The 21,069-nt window shown below is 39.8% G+C and overlaps 2 protein-coding genes across 13 annotated transcripts in view; one reads left to right on the top strand and one right to left on the bottom strand.

Annotated features, from left to right (window-relative positions):
* CCDC25 (coiled-coil domain containing 25) overlaps window positions 1–7,927 on the bottom strand; it is a 70,910-nt gene extending 62,983 nt beyond the window's left edge. For 5 of the 12 annotated variants that reach the window (XM_049711749.1, XM_049711747.1, XM_049711748.1 and 2 more), the window contains exons 1-2: window positions 7,778–7,922; window positions 2,993–3,040 (exon numbers count right to left, since the gene is read on the bottom strand). In XM_049711749.1, coding sequence (XP_049567706.1) covers window positions 2,993–3,040; window positions 7,778–7,805 — 76 coding nt within the window. In that variant the 5' untranslated portion in view covers window positions 7,806–7,922. The other 7 variants (XR_004483701.2, XR_004483703.2, XR_007478218.1 and 4 more) reach the window with 4 other exon arrangements.
* Window positions 7,928–7,956: 29 nt separating this feature from the next.
* The window catches only part of ESCO2 (establishment of sister chromatid cohesion N-acetyltransferase 2), a 28,250-nt gene continuing 15,137 nt past the window's right edge, over window positions 7,957–21,069 (top strand). The window contains exons 1-4 of the mRNA XM_033429818.2: window positions 7,957–9,386; window positions 10,519–10,587; window positions 11,362–12,190; window positions 15,500–15,593. Of these exons, the coding sequence (XP_033285709.1) occupies window positions 10,535–10,587; window positions 11,362–12,190; window positions 15,500–15,593 (976 nt within the window). The 5' untranslated portion in view covers window positions 7,957–9,386; window positions 10,519–10,534. The remainder of the gene's footprint in view (window positions 9,387–10,518; window positions 10,588–11,361; window positions 12,191–15,499; window positions 15,594–21,069) is intronic.

The raw sequence follows: 21,069 nt of genomic DNA, 5'->3' as shown, positions 1-21,069 counted from the left end.
GTGCCTGGGGAAAAGTATTCTACATACAGATTTTTTTTTTTCTACATATACTTTAATGACAGCAAAACACCACTCCAGTGGGCTCCAGACAGAATCTAAATTTATATCTGCAGACATAAACTCTGTATCTAGATTTTATCTGTAGAGAGAAATTCCTACAACGGAGGTTTAAAGGATTCATTCTAGCCCATCCTAACCCACTCTTCCACGAAGCCTTCTCAGCTCTCCCTAACCACATTTACTCTCTGCCCCCTCTACTTCTACAGTGTTTGCTATTAATATTACTTCATTTTGCCCCTACTTTTGTTTAATAGACTTTATTTTTTAGAGCAGTTTTATATTCACAGCAAAACTGACTGCTATTTGGTTTTGTATGTGCCTCCACCTGAATGAACACTGAAAACACAGACTCAATCTTCCTCTTTGGATACTCAGAGGCTGGCACATGGCCTCACACAGATCAGCCCCAGCGAATAGGAAACTACAATGGAAGGGAAAAGAGACACGGTGGGAATGTCCCCGGCACAGCTGCCTGTGTCAGCAGCACTGGTAGCCCATCAGTGAGCACCGGAATCAAAGCAGCCTTTCGCTGTAAGACATACATAAAGCTGTCCCCGCCCCGCCAGGGCTGCACAGTGCAAAACGGCTTTAGGTGTCTCTCAGGAACCTGAGTCTTGGGTTCACACCCTTCGTGTGGTAGAAGGGAAAGCAGATTTGGTCAGGTTTGGATCCATATCTACTGTAGATAACTAGGACTCCTATAACTGTGCCTTATTGTTCAATGTAATATAGGGAGACAGTATCCCCTCCCCAGCTATGTTCATCAGGAGGACGCTATGAGAAAACTTATCCATGACAATTCACGGGTTACTAGGAGAAATATAAAACTCAAGTATTAATATACTGCAGACAGCTTCTCCATTAAGTCACAACCAGAGTCAATGGCATAAATTCATTATAAGGAAAAAACCGTTTAAAAATTAGTTATTTTATGCTATTCGTTTTTTCTCTTGGCTAGGATGTGATAGTCTTGCTTATACTGATTCTGCTTAAGGTTATAGCAGGGTTTGAAACTGTTATATAGATCTGATTTATAATTATATAGTTATATAACTATATCACATTATTGTATTTATAACATTATATATATTTTATGTGATGTATGTGTATATACACCAACTACATATACTTAGCATGTGTAACTATACATACAACTATATGTTTTTATAAAACTATATGCATAGTTATATCTAAGTTATATATAACTTATCACTGTTCTTTAACATCTTTTCATTTGGGGCCTTATTTCATTAATCAAGTGTCTCATACTGAAGAATGTTATACTTGTCTCTTTTAAAGGATCAAGTTTAAACTGTCAGTTACAAACTGCACCTAGAACAGACACCAATGGTTTTAGAAAAGGAAAAAAAAAAAGCAATACCTGAGGGTTAAAGAAAAGTAACTGAAGTGAATCAGGCAGCTCTCAGACTACTGAGGCAGAGTCACCCAGGCCTGGAGTATTCCCAGGGGAGAAAGGAGGTGGCTTTGGGGAGCTCCAGAGAGAACCACCAGTTACTGAGCGCCCACCGTGGGCCAGGCACTCTCCCCAGGCTCTTTCATTTAACCTTCACAGCCCTGCAAGGCCGATACCGTCCCAGGATCCTCTTCTTACATCTAAGAACCCAGAGGTTCAAAGGGGTTAAGTAACTATGGCTAGTTTGCTGAAGAGCGGAGATTTTAACCCAGACTGGCCAGACTTCAGAGCTGTCTTTTCCAGACATGATGCTACCCTCAAGAGAAGAGCAACTGTGCTTTTCAAGCTTGAAGAAGAGGAATTCTGTCACCTTCTCCAAGCTCCCTTGTTGCAGTTCTTTCCTCCCTCTTCAGTGTCCCACACCCTGAGGGTCAGTGCTGTCACCTCCCTGCTCTCTCTTTTTTAAATAAATTTATTTTTATTTTTGGCTGTGTCGTGTCTTCATTGCTGTACGCAGGCTTTCTCTAGTTGCAGAGAGCGGGGGCTACTCTTCATTGTGGTGCACGGGCTTCTCATTGTGGTGGCTTCTCTTGTTGCCGAGCAAGGGCTGTAGGCGTGCAAGCTCAGTACTTGTGGCTCGCGGGCTCTAGAGCGCAGGCTCAGTAGTTGTGGCGCATGGCTTAGTTGCTCTGCGGCATGTGGGATGTGGGATCTTCCTGGACCAGGGCTCGAACCCGTGTTCCCTGCACTGGCTGGCTGATTCTTAACCACTGCGCCACCAGGGAAGCCCTCCTCCCTGCTCTCTTGATCAAGAAAACTACAGTTCCCTTTCGGCACCCCCCGCCACTCATGCAGTCAAAAAGGCGATCCCTAAATCAGTGTTTTTCTTGTAAACTTTAGATCAAATGCATTAGTGAGTCAGAAAATTAATTTCGCAGGTTAAGACTAATTTTTTAAAAATGAGATAAAACAGAAAATAGAGGGCACAGAAAACAGTATGGGTATTTTTTTGTAAGTTTTTTTTTAGTTAGGTGAATGTTTGTATCATTTAGTCATAGGAATGTGCACAGTATGAGATAACGTGTTTTATTCTGAGTGGTCAAGAAAGCACTGTTAACATTTCAAGTCAAAAAGAACCATCTTCTGCCTCAAAACAACCAAGATATGTTTCTTAAATGAGGTAAAAATGTAAAGAAAATGATCTTTTCAAAGTCCAAGCCACAGATTATTTTTATTTGATGAAAACCAGCACAAGTTAACCTCTAATTCCTGTCACCCTAAATCAAACGATACCACAAAACTCTTTGTAAAGTAAGATTCTAATCAGCCACAGGTGGTCCAATTAGCTCAACTATTATCTGATATAATGAAATTCTAAGAAAGTTAATCCTTTGGAATTCCTTATAACAAGTTAGATAGTAGTTAACTGAAAACTCATATCCAACAAGCCATTGGGAGAAAAGGCAATTAACACTTACCTGCTGGAAATTTCAAAATCAAATGCTTTTGAAAACTTACTTTCATATTTATCCTTTCCCATGTAAATAGTGTAAGCAGATGAGTTAACTAAGACAAAACAAAAATAACAATAGTTAGATAACTTCAACACCGACACAACTGTTTGATGGGAAAAACAAGTGACGAATGCTTATTAGGGGTCAGCAAAACATTCATGGCCTGTAGGCCAAATCCAGCCCTGTTTTTGGACAGCCCTTGAGCTAAGAATGATTTTTACATTTTTAAAGGGTTTAGAAAAGCAAAATGAAGAAGAATAAGCTAGAGAGACCGTATGTGGCTTACAAACTCTAAAATACTGACCATCTGGGGAAGGTTTACCAACCCTCATTAAAAATGGCTACTTTCCTACTTTCTCAGGGATTTAGTTCAATGCAATTCCAGTTCAGTCCTATACTTTTGCCTTCTTCAAAATAGTTTTAAAAAAACAACGACCAAAACTCTTCACCTCAACCATTTAAAAATAGGTTCCTATACTTATGCAAGTTTTATTTTTCATAATTTGATTTAGTTATGTCCAAGGTGTGCTGCAAATTATAATAAGCTCCCTATCACATTCAGGGGAAACATTGGCTCTCAAGCTTCTTCTAATCAGTGGCTCTGAACCCTGTTTACACGTTAGAATCACCTAATTTTGCCCCAGCTCCACCTAAGACCAACCAAATCCAAATCTCTGGGGATTGGGGTTTTGCAAAACATCTCTTTTTACAGGGATTCTAAGGTGGAGTCAGCATTAGGAACCACTACCCTAAATCAAAAACAATATTCTGGGTATGGTTTACCTTAGAAATGACATTTGCTTTCCTGAGCTAGTGTGTTTTGATGTGGGCATCCTCCATCTGGAATCAGTTAGGTTTTGTAATTGAAATTCTAACTGGGTCCTGGTTTTCCGAGCTAGTCTACCAAAACCTGTTAGACCCCGTTTGGACCTAGACTCCTGAATTAATAGCCACTGAGCCTCTGCCTACAAAGCCTGGCAGACAGGTACAAGCTTGGGCCAGGCAGTCTGCTGGCTGTCGCTCCAGAGAACTACCGTGTGAGTGGAGCTCTGAAGGCTGGGAAGCAGCACTCTTCCATTTACAGATTCTTAAATTCAGGATTGCCTGAACATTCAGAATGAGAAGCTTCTTAAATGATCAATCATAGCTGCCTCTCTTGGGGACAGAAAACTCCCAATTCCTTCAGTTAGCAGTTATGGTGACTACAGTCCATAATTACTTGGAAATAGTTGAGAAAAATAACTTGAAAGAAGAGAATTTTGCACTGACCAGCTGACAGAAATACTTGTCTATAACAGAGCATTATATTAGCTTGATAAGCCCTTTGCATAGCATATAACAAATGCCAAGTGCAGGAGTACAACTAAAAAGTGTTTCAGATCCTCTCTGTACATTGTTACATGGGTACACCCTTTTGAGCCTATAAATGTCACCACTAGGAGTATATATCCTACTAATTAATACTCCGTCAAGCAGTGATGTTCTTTTTACAACTTAAACACTCATTAGTTAAGACTGGTTATACACACTATAGAATATCCATAAACAAAATACCATGTACCCATTAAAAAGAAAAGATAGGTGAAGAAATTAAACAGCAGAACAGTATTTTTGTGTATCTATATATAGTAATATTCAATTTGTAAAAAATAAGTAACTGTGTATACATAAACATGTTTACATATATATTTTTAATACACGCACCCATTTTCTTTATACTGTGCAAGGATATATATTTAATTGTTAACAACAGTTACCTTGTCTACTTGCTTATAAAATGTATAGATGGTTTTTGTGATCATAACAAACGTAATTTTTTAAAATGATCAAAATAAACAAAGCTGTCTCTGCAGGACAAGCTATCTAAATTACAGCCAAGAGAATGACAGATGGTTCTTTGGATGGTTGACCTATAAAATGAGGTGATTAAGAACATAACTGCTACAAGCCCAAACTGAGGGGCATTCTACAAAGTAATTCTTCAACTGACAGTGTCAGTGTGAGAGACAAAGACTGAGCAATGCTCCGGATCAGAAGATGCTAAAGAGTAATGAATGACAGCGGAAAGCAACAATGATTTGTAATTTTCCTTTGTTATAAATTCACCACTAGGACACTGATAAAAACTGAATAAAAGCTGCTGATTACATACTAGTATTGCTGCAATGTTAATTTCCTGATTTTGATAATGAAGAATGTCTTCTGATAAGAGAATATCCCTGATTTTAGGAAAAACACCCTGAAATATTTAGGGGTAAAATGCAACTTACTAACAAACGGTTCAGAAAAAAAAAAATCTGTGAGTGTGGGGAGAGAGAGAGTTGGGTGGGGAGGGGAGCTGGAAAAAGAAAGAGAAAGGGGAAAAGAAGGAGATAAGGTATATGTGGTAAAATGTTAGAATTTGGGGAATCTGAGAGAAGGCTATAAAGGAAATCTTTTACTATTCTTATAACTTTTCTGAAATACTGAAATTATGTCAAAATAGAAAATTAAAAAGGAGCATGACTGCTGAGTAAGAAATCTAAATTAAGCCCCCATCCATGTTAGAGGGATAAAGGAAAAGTAAATTGAATTATTCTAGTATTTTTGTTACTCTCACCCAAATATTAAGGTTGATTAGTATGGGAGCTAGTTATCTTGAAGATACCTGATACAGGTGTGGCAACCAGGCCAACTTTAGAGGCACTGTGATAATTTCATAATTTACAGAACAATCTATCTTGAGACAGATGCTAGTAAAAGGTACTAAAAGTATAAGTGAAGTTAATGAGCCATGCGCAGGTAATTTGTGGGTCCATAAATCAGAGGGGCTTAAATTTGACACTGGAAATATAGCAAGGCTAATGTTTCATTATTCTCTTATGAGAGTGTGAAAGAATAAAACTAAGCAGATTTTAGTTAGAGATACTAATTTAAAAAGGGAAGGCAAAAACTTTCTATTGAGATTTTCAATCCATTTTTTTAAAAAGTTTTTTTGCAGTAAACCATCAGTTGCTTGAAAAGCTTGGCTATCTATACGAAGTCATTTCCTGCAGATTCTGTATGTTCAAGTTGTTTTCTGTACTAGGATATATAAAGTTTTACTACTATCTTACTGGAAGTTATAACTTTTCCATTAACTTTGCAATTTTAAAAGCTGCACAAGTGCAGATTTATTAGACTTAGAGGCCAAATATTTTTCTGACAGGAAGCAATTCTGATGTTATAATGGAAGCCAATAAGAAAAATATGATCCCCAAATCAACTGAAGCACTCTGTTCTATTAAGGGCACCTGCGTGTGTATGACTAGCACTCAAGGAATTTAGAATCACTTTAAGGAGAACAAAGCAGCCAGCATAAAATACATTTAGTACCTATATGGCCTGCCTATAGTTTTCATTCCATTGCTGGACTTCTACGGGTAACTATGTTGTCAGGGACTCTCATGAGAGGCTACGAAGAGACACTCTAGTTATCTGGAGGGGCAGGACAGGACAGAGGGAGGATGGAAATGCTATTAGGGGCCTATAATGATTTTTCAGGCTAGTTTGAATTCTGTTTCTAGTAATTTTAATAATATGGGTAAGACAAAATTAAGCCTATAGAGACAGAGAATAGCTTACGGCACACCGTGGAAGCCTAAACTACTGAGAAAAATGAGATATGATAGTATGACGGAGTAGCAGGGGAGGGGGTCTGTGAGTTAGAACTTCCCTGGGCTTCAACGTTCTCATCTCTAAAGAGCAAGTACCACTCTACTGAAACCCACACAAACACTGTGCAGCTAGTTTCACTTAAATCTCACCTTTAACAAGTAGGCAGAGCCAGTAGCAACAGAATAGAGTGTGCTAGAAGTCAAAAAATATCATTCATTTATTCAATAAGTATTTATTGAGTAACTATTATGAGCCAGGCACTACACTAGAGAAACCAGGAGATCCTCTCCCTGCCCTCAAAGGGCTTACACTCTATCTCAAGTAGACAGAGTGTAATATCATATAACAAATGCAATGCCAAAGGCATACATGGGTGTTAAGGGGATCCCCGAAGAGTTATATCTAAGCAATCCTGGGGTGGCGACAAGGCGGGAAAGGCATCTGTTAATGACTGGCGAGGGCTGTCTCAGGGGGAGAAGCAGCTAACTGGGGGGTTGATTGTAGGCAAAGAGAACAACATAAGCAGAGAAATGAAGACAGTATTTCCTGGGAACTAAACACACCCTTTCCTTGCCTGCCAAAGACAAATCAGAAACATTATCATGTCACTTTTCAAGATCTGGGACATCAACTCTGCCCAATGAGTGGCTGTATCGCTATTCCAGACTCTTTTTATGGCTTTCTGTAACATCCAGGCCCTATAACCCTTTCCTAGAAGGCTAAGGCGCACTTCCGGTAAGGCAGAGTTGTTGGCAGATGTCTCCTTTCTTTCTCTATGCGGGTAATTACCAGGGCGCAGCAAGATTAAAGGTTACGGGGGTGGGTGGGGAAGGGAAGACTTGGGATAGGGGTGCGAAGAAGTCCACAAACTGTCCAATTCCAGGTAGCGACAGGTATTTCTGAATGAGGGGAAAGAACAACTCCCGGAGGCAAAGACAGCAAGGGAGATGGTGCCTCTACGCGCCCCCAGGCCCTGACAAGGGGGCGCACGGGGTGGACTGGGACGGACACGGTGGGGGGACCATGAGGACGCGGGAAGAGGCACCCACTGCCGAGGAGGCGCTCAAGGACCAGGCTCAGCGGCGGCCTGGGGGTTTCGGCTTCGGAGCCCCGCGGTCGAGCAGGGACCCGGGAGGTCTCGGCGCCCACTCACCGCTGCTGCTAGTGAAGTAGAACACCATGATCCCGGCGGCGGCACGGCGACTCCAGCGCCGAGCAGCGGCACTTAGCCCTGGAAGATCAAGATACCGGAAGCGCGGAGGCCGCGTTCCCCGGAACTCCTCCGCGCACTTCCGGCGGACGTCGGGCAGTGTCATAACGGCGGCTGCTGGCGGGCTACCGTGTCGGCGCGCTCAGAGCTCAGCTTACTAGGGGATTGAGGGGAAAGAGGATGGAGCCAGGACAATAGGTGATTGGAAAACTGCGGGGAAACTCCGTCTTTCTAAGAGAAAAATGTCATTCACTGACTTTATTTTCAGAACCTCCACCCCGTGAGCGGTCAAATCTTGAGGCTTAGCTCTTGGTCTTATCTGCCTCCTTTCAGCCGCATCTGGCCTGCCTGAAAGTAGAAACCTGTTGTCTTCTTCACAGCTAGGCGTTCACTGAGCCAGTTACGGTACTTGGCACTTAGTAGGAGCTCATTAAATTTTGAGTGAACCCCAATTCCTCCGCTATTCTCATTCTAGGTCCATCACCTACTGGGCACATTTGGTGCTGCACTTAACCTTAGCTGTAAGATGAAGATGAATAGAGCTGCTAATTCACAGGCTATTTTGCCAGGGTTAAATAAGTTAATGGGCAAGACTGGGCAAACCTCTGAACCTCAGTTATCTTCCAGATGTAAAGTGGGAATGATCTGACTCGAGGGAATTTCCCACAGCACTTAGTTTTGACCTATTTCTCTTAACTTCATCTGACCGACTTCATTCTGCATCACTTAACTAAATTTATTTAGAACTAAGAAAGTGCCAGAGACTGTACCAGGAGCTGGTACACAAAGATAACAACAGTAGCTAATAATCAGTAAGTGCTTTAGGAATCTTTGGGCTTTGCAAAGGAAGAACCTGGCTCTGTCCTATAAATAGTCATTGTTTTCAGGCCCTCAGTTTTATTCTCTGTAAAATGGGAATGATGATACATATCTCATAGACTGTGGTGAAGAGTAAATGAAGTAAAACACATCAAATGTGCAAGAATGCCTGGCGCATAGATGTTACTGTAATGATTTTTTAATTTAACTTGAAAAATGAAAAAATGAGCTGGAAACCTAACGTATTACTAGTTAAAAAAAAAAGGTAAACTAACAGTAAAGCTTCAAATGTGAAAAATAACTGCCTCGAAATCTTAGAGAGGCTACCTTACAAAAACATCTTACACTAAGTGACCTTAGAATGTGCCTGGAGTTCCAGAGTTTAAAATAATATAAAAACCTCAGTTTTATTCTGCTAAAAACTACAATTCCCAGAATGCATCTTAGATAAGGCCTCCGGAATGGAGCCCGGCGCGCCTCACGGGATTCTTGAAGACTTGGTTTCGGAGAGAAGAGAGCTTTTAGCCTTGCAAGGGCGGGAGAATCTTGGAGACCGCCTTTCGGGTAGGCGGGGCAAACGCTAGTGCACAACCAATCACCGAGCCAGCCCCTGGACGCGCTGGGAAGCGGCCAATCGGAACTCACCTACTTCTGCCTGGACTGGCGCGCGAGAATTTGAATACAGTCGGGACCCCTGGCTCTGCTGAGGAGAGGTTGCCAGTCCGAGGGGCGGGTAAGTCCTGCGGAGGGTCGAGGCGTGGGGTGGAAGAGCCAGGAGACCGGGAGGTTCTGTGGAACGTGGAGGTGAATGTCAAGGAAAAAGAGCTTGTGCTCGGTGCTTGGCGCGTTCGCGGCTGGAGACCGAAGCCAGCGAGCGGGTGTCCGCACTTCCAGGTCACCGGGTTTCCATCTTTCTGACGCCGAGTTTTCTCGTCTTTTTGCTGAAAGCGTTTGGGGACAGAGGCGCTTTTCTCTCCTACCTTTCCTCATTCAGCCCCGGAAGGGTCTTGCCTTAAGCCGCAGCTCGACACGAATTCCCAGAAACCCAGGTCTTTCTGTTTGTTTGAAGCCAAGCTTGTGTAATTTTTTTTTTTAAATATACTTGATCCGAAGGAAGGGGAAGGGAAAACGCTATTGAGCAACATACCATCTGCCCGAGAGTTAACATGCGTGATTTTGTTTACCCGCAGTCTTAGGAGGTCAGAGTATTTTGTAAATAAGGAAACAAGCAGCTCCTCGACTAGAAAAATGAGAGAGGATTACGCTTCCCCGTTTTCTTGCTTCTGATGAAAAAGCTAGAGACGGTCTCTGCCTTCTTTGAACATGCAGGCTGTTGAGAAAGACAAACTAACAACAAGAAAATGTGCTAAACGGATACCAAGGAGGTGCAGGATGGAATGGAAGCCTAGGGCAAGAGCATCTAACAGCGGGAGGGGTAGGGGTGAGGGCAATGGCAAGGACAGCTGCCCAGAATATAAAGTGATTAAACTTGGTATGGGTTCATCAGGCTAATTGAGGGGAAAGTGTGTCCTGAAATGGCGTAAAATCCTTCCTCGGTAGGATCATTTTCCGGCTTGAAACATGTAGTATTCCTGCTTAATTAGTTAATTAAATTGTACTGTCCCTGCTGAATTAGTTACTGCTGTGATGTAGTGTTTTTCCTTTTCTTTTCTTTTTTTTTTTACCTTCATGGTTTAAACCTTTATTAAAGTGATTTGCTTTTTAAACCCATCCCCCCTTTTTTGGATCTTTATGGACCATTACCCATCTGAGAACTCTTTCAGACTTATAAAGTATAATTTTGATTTACTGATTTTTATACACATTGGATTAATTTGGTTATTATATTGTTCTGTTGCTTTTAGGAGTTCAGTTAAGAAGATGTCAACTTTAACTCCAAGGAAAAGGAAGCAGCATTCTTTGAACTGTGATAAGTGAGTCTCATCCTATGAGTAGAAACTGTTAAAAAAAGAAAAATTCACCATCTTGCATTTTTTATCTCCTCTCTTCTATCTCTAAGTATTTCCATTCTTCCATTCACCTACTCCTTGTGGCTACAGTAATACTTTATATTCTAATTCTAGTCTGGAAGTACTGTAAGCTTTCATAATTAATTCTTTAAGGCCTTTGGAGGGACTCAGAGAAAGGGCTGTTTCCTATGGCTTGGAAATGTGGGTCAGATCTTTTATTACCTTGCTCCTTTCTGCTCTCTTATGTAATATTTAACATACTGTTTTGCATATAGTAGATACTCGTCAGTAAGCAATCCTCTAAAGCTCTATACTCTATGTATGTCATACCAGAGATATATATTATAGAACAGCCCTAAGTGGTCAGTTTATTACATAAAATTAATCATTTTAGGGAAATTATAGCAGGTATATGGCCCAAACTTAGAAATATGTTTTAAAACACACACACACACACATATACATATACGTGCATCTCAAAGCTTCTCTGTAAACAGTGTTTGTTTTCACAAACATTGGAATCTTAGTTTTGAAAAATATTCAAATGCTTTGTTTGGTAAAGACAGAATTTGAGAATCCTGCTGTTAAACTACTAATGTATATGGATGGATGTTTGGTGGAGAAGATGCATTTTTAATATGCCTTACAGGTAGAGCTGTTTATTGCTTAGCAGTAAATTGACATAGAAATGGAAGCAAAATAACTATATTTATCAATGGACTGTGTTTCTTTTCATAGCCTATTATCAGAAATTCCATCAAAGAAATTAATTTCGGACTTTACTGAAAATATATTTCCATCACCTAATAAAAAGCACATTTGCCAAAGCAGTGATAAAAATGAAGGAAAGATTCATTGCTCTCAACAAGGCCATTTCATTTCAAGTCCACTCAAAACGACTAAAACTAGATTGCCATCTGCAAATCAAGGTTCACCATTTAAATCTGCTGTGTCTACCATATCCTTTTACAACAAAGATAAGTGGTACCTCAATCCACTGGAGAGAAAGCTGATAAAAGAGAGTAGATCTATTTGTCTAAAAACTAATAATGAAGATAGATCATATCCCAGTGTGACAGGAAAAATGCAGGGAAAACCAGCCTGCTCCAAGACGATGAACAAAAAACCACAGAAGTGTTTAACTGCTAAGTGTCAACCAGGATATAAGTGCATCAAGCCTGTGTCAAAGAATCCTAAAAATTCCAAGCAAAATCGAGTGGCCTATAAGCCAATTGTGGAGAAAGAGAATAACCGTTACTCAGCTGAAAATAATCTGAATGCTCCTCGAGTTCTAAGCCAAAAGGTCAAACCGCAAGTTACCCTCCAGGGAGGAGCGGCTTTTTTTGTTAGGAAAAAACCCTCTCTGAGAAAATTGTCCCTGGAAGATAAGCCATTACTGGGACTCACCCAAAAGAATAAATCAGAAGTTATTGAAGAGTCTGATGTGGAAACTGTCAATGAAAGAAGTTTTGAGACAAGGCAAGTGCCAAAGTGTTCGTTAGTAGAAAAAGAACTGAACACTGAGCTGCTGAGTGAAAGAAGTAACAATGAAGAGAAATTAATAAAGGTAAATGTAAATATATCACTTTAAAAACTAAGCTGGCCATATAACAGAGCTTCAGTATACATTGTATATATGTAACTTTGAACAAAATTTGTTTTCTTTTTTTTTTTTATAAATTTATTTTATTTTTGGCTGCGTTGGGCCTTCCCTGCTGCACGTGAGCTTTCTCTAGTTGTGGTGAGCGGGGCTACTCTTCGTTGCTGTGCGCGGGCTTCACATTGCGGTGGCTTCTCTTGTGGAGCACGGGCTCTAGGTGCACGGGCTTCAGTAGTTGTGGCTCGCGGGTTCTAGAGCACAGTAGTTGTGCACGGGCTTAGTTGCTCTGCAGCATGTGGGATCTTCCCAGACCAGGGCTCGAACCCATGTCCCCTGCCTTGGCAGGCAGATTCTTAACCACTGTGCCACCAAGGAAGCCCAAAATTTTGTTTTCTTTACAGTCTGTAGGACTGCTTTTATGAAGCCAAATAGTATCATCACTATAAAGAGTTTAGAGACAGGGTAGAAAGATGGGCTCTTCCTCCCTTTTTTGGCTTACGGAAGCCTACCAACATTTTCTTGGCATTAAGGTTTGCATCTCATTAAGTTCCCTCATAACTGTGGTCCAGAGAAACTTAACTTTTACTTGGTAGTCAGTGTTTTTAGAAAGTAGAAATAACAAAATTCAGGTAGTAGATTTCCAGAGAATGAGCATATTTTTGTTTGTTTGTTTCAGCTCATTATTTAAAGTACTAGCTTATTCTAGAAAATTTAGAGAATACAGAGAATATAAAAAATATGTATCTTCTGTAATCCCACTACTTGGAGATGATCACTGTGAATGTATAGTTGGGTTTTTGTTTATTTTACATAGTATGTTTTCATGGGTGCCATTCTATGCCTTTTTTTTTTTTTTTTTTTTTTTTTTTGCGGTACGCGGACCTCTCACTGTTGTGGCCTCTCCCGTTGCGGAGCACAGGCTCCGGACGGGCAGGCTCAGCGGCCATGGCTTACGGGCCCAGCCGCTCCACAGCATGTGGGATCCTCCTGGACCGGGGCACGAACCCGTGTCCCCTGCATTGGCAGGCGGACTCTCAACCACTGCACCACCAGGGAAGCCCTCTATGCTTTTTTGATTGTGCTATTTGTCCCAGCTGGCCTAGACTAGTGCTGTCTGATAGAATACCAATACACGTAATTTAAAATCTTCTAGTGGCCACATTAAGATAGTTTCTAAAAAGTTTAACGCAGTATGTTTTAAATGTTACTGTTTCTATGTTATCAATATAAAAAGTTATTAATGAGATATTTTGCATTCTTTTTTTGTACCAAGTCCTTGAAATCCATGTTTATTTCCACTTGCAGCATGTATCAATTGGGACTAGCCATGTAGCAAGTTCTCATTAGCTGCTTGTGGCTGGTGGCTACCATAATAGACAATGCAGGTCTATACCTTCTATTGTTGACCTCTTGTCAGTAAGGAGAGAAAGGTGGTTTTCTTCCATGTAGCCAAGGGCAGAAAGTAGTTGAGGCAACAGGCCTTAAGAAGGGCTCCCAGTTTGGCGACTTCCATGTCTGTGGTGACTTGTTTATGTTCATCACAACCCTTGCAGCTGTAGGCGTTCACATACACTCTGAAGCTCATATACTGCTGAGCAATTCAAACTCTCTCTGTAGTCATTTCCCTCCTCACCTCCTCTTATTGTTCTCATTGCCTCCTCCCAAATTCAACCCCAGTTCCTACCTCTTGTAGTCACCTACATTTCAGATCTCAATGGCAAAGATTATAATTGGTGGCCAGTGGACCAGGTCCAGCCCATGGATGTTTGCTTGGCCTACATAATGTTTAGAGCCAGCATTTTTTTTTAAATGTAAGGTAACAGATTTCTGGTGTTTCATGAAAAATTGAACTCTGGCAAAGCTAAGCCCACATTCCTGCATGGCAGTAATCTCCTGGAACAGAGTATCAGGCTACCATTTGACAGGTATGGGCTCTTCATTTCCTTCCACTAAATCAACGTATGAATACATACCTAGATCAGTCCAGTTTTGCTGCTAATTTCATTTACCTGCTGCCCTTGTAAGCATTTCTATCAAGTATTGCCAAGTATATTGTTAAATGGAGCTTGTTCTTGCTTGCCTAAGCCATAACAGCAATTCTACTAATTCTTCATCTTGTTTCTGACAAACAAAAACAAAAACACCCCTTTATCTTGATAGGGGTTTTGGGTTTGGCTTACATGATATATAAGTTTATGAAAAAGTCATCAAACTCTACTTTATATCTGTGCATGTCACTATATAAATATAACTCAGTTTTTAAAAATCTAGGGCACAACTCAAGCTAAAATTAATTCTCAATCCAATGAAGCAAAGTGCATGTAGGGGAGGGGTCCTCATTAGTATTCTCCATATCCATTTGATAATGAAGAAACAGTCTTGTTACAATGACATGATGATTTCTCTGCAGTACTCTTCTGACTTTTTTTTCTGCGCTTCATTTTAAGGGGTTAGGTTTTGGGTTCTTCCTAGTTTTTAGTAGTTTGAGAAGCTGGGCATTTGTGCATCTTAAATTTGTGGAACTGGGCTCTGTTCTCTACCTAAGGTTTTGTTAAATACCCACTACTAGTATTCATCTCTGGTAGATGAGGGTGAATCCTGTTTTTCATTAGAGGGTGCATAACCTTTCCCCAACTCCTTATGGACCCCTGAGAAGTGGCAAACTGATGGGTTGTCTCACCTTTTCTGAGATGTTATGATGTTGAATGAGTTCCTCTTTAATCAAAAGTTTTTTCCTTTTCCCCCAAGCTATGTATTCTGAGTCTCACCAAATAAGTAGTGTTAGTCTCTGCTACTGCCCCAAAAGTGGGAGTTTAGAAGCCTCTCCAACTACCCCAGAATGTTCTTTTTCTTTCCTTGCCTCCCTGATTTTAAAGCTTGTGACAGAAAGTTGTTCCTTTTCAGTTTTGCAGCTGCTGGGGAAATTTTTGCTGTTTTCACTAATTTTGTTGTTGTTGTTCAATTCATTTTTGTAGAAGGGATGTTCTATAATCTTCATTCTGTCATCTTTGTCAGGAAATAATACATTTTTGACAGGATGACAAATTATAGACTTAAATATGCACACTCTGTCTTTTAAAATATTACATTTAGTTGATATAAAAGGAATTTTCCTTAAAATAGACTGAAAATTGAGAATTTAAAGTCATTATGAAATATAATTCATAATAAACTACATACTCTGTTTTAGAAGCAGATCTGTTGGGATTCATTCACTAAATAGAAAATGATTAAGAACTATAGGTTTCCTTAATTTTACTTATTCACTATTTTCAGGATGCATCAGATAGAGTCATTTCTTCAAGGGAATGTAAAACCGATGAAAATAAGAGTTTTTCTTCAGAGGAGTCTTTCAGTGAGAACAAGGCAGGTAAGTAAGAGAAAAGTTTTCTTCTCAAAATGAGTTTATTTGCTTGTAATAATGCTTCATTACATGTGTCAATATGAAATTATATACAATAATATTTTGGTTTTTTTAAATATTCACTATCTGTGACCTGTATCTTTGTATTTATCTTGGTAACACTGTTTTCTATGATAAGCAGTGCAGTGCATTTTATGGAGGAGACAAAGAGACCTTAGGCTGGAATTTAAGACAAAATACTGATGATTAATTGGTCTGTGAGATGTGGCCAAGTTACTTAAGCTCCCTAGGGCCAGGTGTTCTTATCATACATACCCTACCTACCTTTTACCCCAAATAATAGGAGGGAGTGAAAACAATTTGTTATATATCTATGATCAAAGCCCAGTTGTAAGCAGAATTTAAAAGGCCATGAAAGGGCACTGAATTGGGCATCAGGAACCTTGGGGTTTTGTCTAGGTCTGCCACTAATTAACTGTGTGATCTAGGGAAGAAATCTCTAAAGTAAGGGGTTAGTCTTAATTTTTAAATTTCTCTTAGTCCTGAAATCCTATTATTAACTTATGATGTCACTGTTCACATAAACAGTATTTACTAAACTATGAATATATAAAGAGGTTGATTAACATTCTACTTACCAGCCAGATTCTTTGTAACTTTAACTTGTTCATTATATCTATAAATTTGGAAATAAATTAAAATTCTAGAAGTAAATATGCAGACTATAGTGAGAAACTGTAGCTCACAGGAAGAAAACAAAGATAAAACTAAAAGCAAAATAGCCCTTAAGAGGATCTAATGATATAAGGATATATCGAATGATGATTCATAATGGTTATTCTGAGATATACTGTTAATAACTAGTACTTATTAGCTGCTGAATATGTACCAGGCAGTGCTAAATGTTTAGTATGCTTGCTGTTTTCCATGGGTTGTGCTATCCCTGATATGACAGAACATGTAGCAGAAAAATAATAACGGCTTTTCATTTACAATAGTTATAAAATTTTCTTTAAAAATAAATTTATTTTAGTACACTAAGTCCATTTAAGGACTTTTATTTAATAAATAAAATATAATACAGATGGTACAAGGGACTTCCCTGGCGGTCCAGTGGTTAAGACTCTGTGCTTCCACTGCAGGGGGGCACAGGTTCGATCTCTGGTTGGGGAACTAAGATTCTGCATGCCACACTGCATGACCAAACAAACAAACAAACAAAAGAACAGATGGTACAAACATGGCAAAATTCATAAAGGTAGTAAACAAATGATAAAACTTTATTACTTAATAACTAATTTATCATTTAATTCTTACAACAACCCTAGGAAATAAGTTTGTATGTCCATTTTACAGATGAGGAAACAGACTTAAGGTTAAGTAACTTATCCATAGCAGGTCAGATTCTCAGCTGTCTTGGCCTTGTTTCTAGAGAATGAGCTCTAATTATTTTTCAGTGCAAAGTTAACAGTTTGCTCTTTTACTAAATAGCATACTTTCAATGTACTATTTTTCTCTAATCAACTACTATTTGACTTTTTTCTTTCTTTTCCTTTTTTTTTTTTGGCCATGCCACACGGCTTGTGGGATCTCAGTTCCTGGACCAGGGATTACACCTGGGCGGTGAAAGCTCCGAGTCCTAACCACCAGGGAACTCACACCTTTTTTCTTTTTTTAATAAGATTTTTATTTTGTAGTAATTTTAGATTTACAGAAAAGTTGTAAAGATCATACAGAGAGTTCCTATATTACCCTATTTCCCCCTTTGTTAGCATCTTAAATTACTGTGGTACCTTTGTCAAAACTAAGAAACTTAGATCACTGGTATGTTCCTATTAACTAAGCTCTAGACTGTATTTGGATTTGATCAATTTTTCCATTAATGTCCCCTTTCTGTTCTAGGATCCACCCTGGGGATCATATTGCATTTAGCTGTCATGTCTCCCTAGTCTCCTCTGGTCTGTGATATTTTCTCAGTCTTTTCTTTGTTTCCATGTTTTTCATGACCTTGACATTCTTAAGGAGTCCTGGCCAGATATCTTATCTGGATGTTCCTGGACCTGGGTTTGTCTGATGTTTTCCTCATCATTAGACTGGGGTTATGGGTTTGGGGGAAGAATGCCACTGAGGTGAACTGCCCTTCTCACCACATCGTATTGGGTGCTGATGTCCACATGACATTACAGATGATGTTAACCTCTGTCACTTGGTGAAGGTCAGGTTTGCCCTATTTCTCCACTGTAAAAGTTACCCTTTTTTCTTTCCCAAACTCTATTTTTGGAAGTAAGTCACTAAGTCTGGCCTGCCTTTCAGGGAGGGGTGGGGATTAAGTTTCATCTCCTAGAGAGGAAGATTTTTCATATATTATTTGGATTCCTTCTTTTTTTTTTTTAAACAATGTTCCGTTATTTTATTTTTAAAAATAATCCTTTTTTTTTTTTTTTCTAGATTTATTTTTGGCTGCATTGGGTCTTCATTGCTGTACGTGGGCTTTCTAGCTGCGGCGAGCGGGGGCTGCTCTTCATTGCGGTGCACGGGCTTCTAATTGCGGCGGCTTCTCTTGTTGCAGAGTATGGGCTCTAGGCGTGTGGGCTTCAGTAGTTGTGGCTCGCGGGCTCTAGAGTGCAGGCTCAGTAGTTGTGGTGCACAGGCTTAGTTGCTCTGCGGCGTGTGGGATCTTCCTGGACCAGGGCTCGAACCCGTGTCCCCCTGCATTGGCAGGCCGATTCTTAACCACTGAACCACCAGGGAAGCCCAATGTGGATTCCTTCTGTAAGGAAGAGTTGTCTTTATTTTACTTTTTTGGCTGCGTCGGGTCTTAGTTATGGCACGCGGGATCTTCATCGCGGCATGTAGAATCTTTTGTTGCAGTGCATGGGCTCTTCGTTGTGGCGTGCAGGCTTCTCTCCAGTTGTGGTGTGTGGGTTTTGTCTCTGTAGTTGTGGCGCACAGGCTCCAGAGTGTGTGGGCTCTGTAGTTTCTGGCACGTGGGCTCTCTAGTTGAGGCACACAGGCTCAGTAGTTGCGGCATGCAGGCTTAGTTGCCCCGCGGCATGTGGGATCTTAGCTCCTCGACCAGGGATTGAACCCTTATCCCCTGCACTGGAAGGTGGATTCTTTACCATTGGACTACCAGGGGAGTCCCTATTTATTCAATCTTTAAATAAATAAATGGACTCCTGGCTATTCATCAGTATGCACTCATGAATATTTTATATTTTGGGTTAAAATTTAATACTACATTATTTATATATTCTGTTGCTCATATTGTTCCAGCTTTGACCATTGGGAGTTATTTTCAGGTCAGTTCTCTTTGACCTGTCCCCTTCTTTTGCTTTTTGAGCACTTCCTGCTCACTTTCTGTCACTACAAGATGCTCCCGGCTCATCTTGCGTTTGCCTTGACGCAGTCCTAGCCTCGGCCACTTCTCCAAGGAACCCTAGTTCCTTCAGTTGGGGAATATAATTTAGAAACCAAGTTCTGGACTTGGTGTGCTTGTTGCTACTGGAGTGTCGTGGCTCCTAGGCCCTCTCAGCAGACAGAGCTAGAAAATATCAATATATGAATGTATCCTAATCCATGTATATGCACACATCTATAATTGTTTGTGTATCTCTCCATGTGTACATATGCTAAAGAAACATAAGTTCAAACTTGATGTCTCTGACTAATCCAGTCCCTCGGTTATCCCTCCCTTCCTTCTTTGTTTGTCTGTAACTTCTCTCAGACAGTGAGAGAGCTGGCTCCTCCCGGTCACTGTGCACCTACTTAGTTAAGTACAGTCCCAATATACCTGCAGGGCAGTTTCAGTATTAACTCATTCTCCTGTGAGAAACAGATTTACCAGCGTATACCATTTAAATACAGTCCTTTTGTCTTTAGCCTTCTAATTTCTAGTCAAAACGTTGTTTTGTAAAGTTACTTAGGTCATCTTTCCTTTCTTCCATTGTCTCCTTCAATGCAGTTCTCCATGCAGTTCTAATGCAGTTAGATTCATTTGTCACAGTCTGCATTCCATCTTGGGATCCCTCAACATCATGGTTGATTTTTTTTTTAATACATACATTCAATTTTACTCTTTGTTATATATAGTTCTATGGATTTTGCAAGTGCATAGAGGCATGAATCAACCCCTCCAGTACCCTACAGAACAGTTCTCTCATCCTAAAATTTCCCTTGTGTGTATCCTTTGTAGTCATCTATTCTACACTTCTTCATCCCCCTGGCAACCGTTAATCTGTTTTCTGTCCCCATGGTTTTACCTTTTCCGGTAAAAATGTCACACAAATGCAGTCGTGCAGTAGGTAGACTTTTGGGTCTGACTTCTTTCACTTAGTAAAATGCGTTTAAGGTTCATGTGTGTTGTTGCATGTATTAATAGTTCATTCCCTTTTTTTTTGCTGAACTATGGAATTACCATACATAGTCCGTTTATCCATTCCTCCATTAAAGGGCATCTTGGTTGCTTTCAGTTTTTAGCAATTATGAATAAAGCTGCTATAAACATTTGTGTACATGTTATTCTGTGGACATAAGATTTCATAACACTTGGGTTAACACCTACAAGCATGATTGCTGGGTTATGTGGCAAATCTATGTTAAACTTTATAAAAAAACTGCCAAAATGTTCCATGGCAACTGTGCCATTTTGCATTCCCACCTGCAATGAATGGGAGTTCCTGTTACTCCCCATTCCCTCCAGCATTTGTTATTGTCAGTTTTTTGGATGTTAGCCATTCTAATAGGTGTGTAGTAATAGCTCATTGTGCTTTTAATCTGCATTTCCCTAATGACAAATGATGCAGAACATCTTTTCATGTGTTTATTTGCCATCTATATGTCTTTGGAGAAGGGTCTGTTCAGATCTTTTGCCCATTTTTAATTGGACTTTTTAAATTATTGAGTTTTAAGAGTTCTTTTTATATTCTGTATACAAATCTTTGATCAGAAATATGATTGAAAGTATTTACTCCCTAGTCTGTGGCTTGTCTTTTTATTCTCTTAACAGTTTTTGCAGAGCAAAACACTTAAATTTGATAAAGTCTAACTCATTTAATTTTTCTTTCATGTATTGTATGTAAAAAATTACCAAACCCAAGTTCATGTGGATTTTTCTTCTAGAAGTTTTATAGTTCTACATTTTGCATTTAGATCTGTGATCCATTTTGAGTTAATTTTTATGTGAGTGTTGTCATCTTTTTTGAATGTGGATGTCAAATTGTTCCAGCACCATTTGATGACTGTCTTTTCTCCATTGAATTAACTTATGTCTCTTTGTTAAAAATCAGTTGACTGTATCTGCATGGGTGTTTCCGGGCTCTCTATTTTGTTCCATTGATCTATTTGTCTATCCCTTTGTCAATACCATACTGTCTTGATTACTGTTAAGTCTTGAAATCAAGTAATGTGAGTATTTTGGTCTTATAAACCTTTAAACTCTTATGCTTTAAAGCTTTAAATTTATTTTGTGATACAAATTATT

This window comes from Orcinus orca, chromosome 6 (assembly GCF_937001465.1).
Source record: "Orcinus orca chromosome 6, mOrcOrc1.1, whole genome shotgun sequence".
NCBI classification, from domain to species: domain Eukaryota; kingdom Metazoa; phylum Chordata; class Mammalia; order Artiodactyla; family Delphinidae; genus Orcinus; species Orcinus orca.
This window is presented reverse-complemented; position numbering and strand designations above follow the sequence as displayed.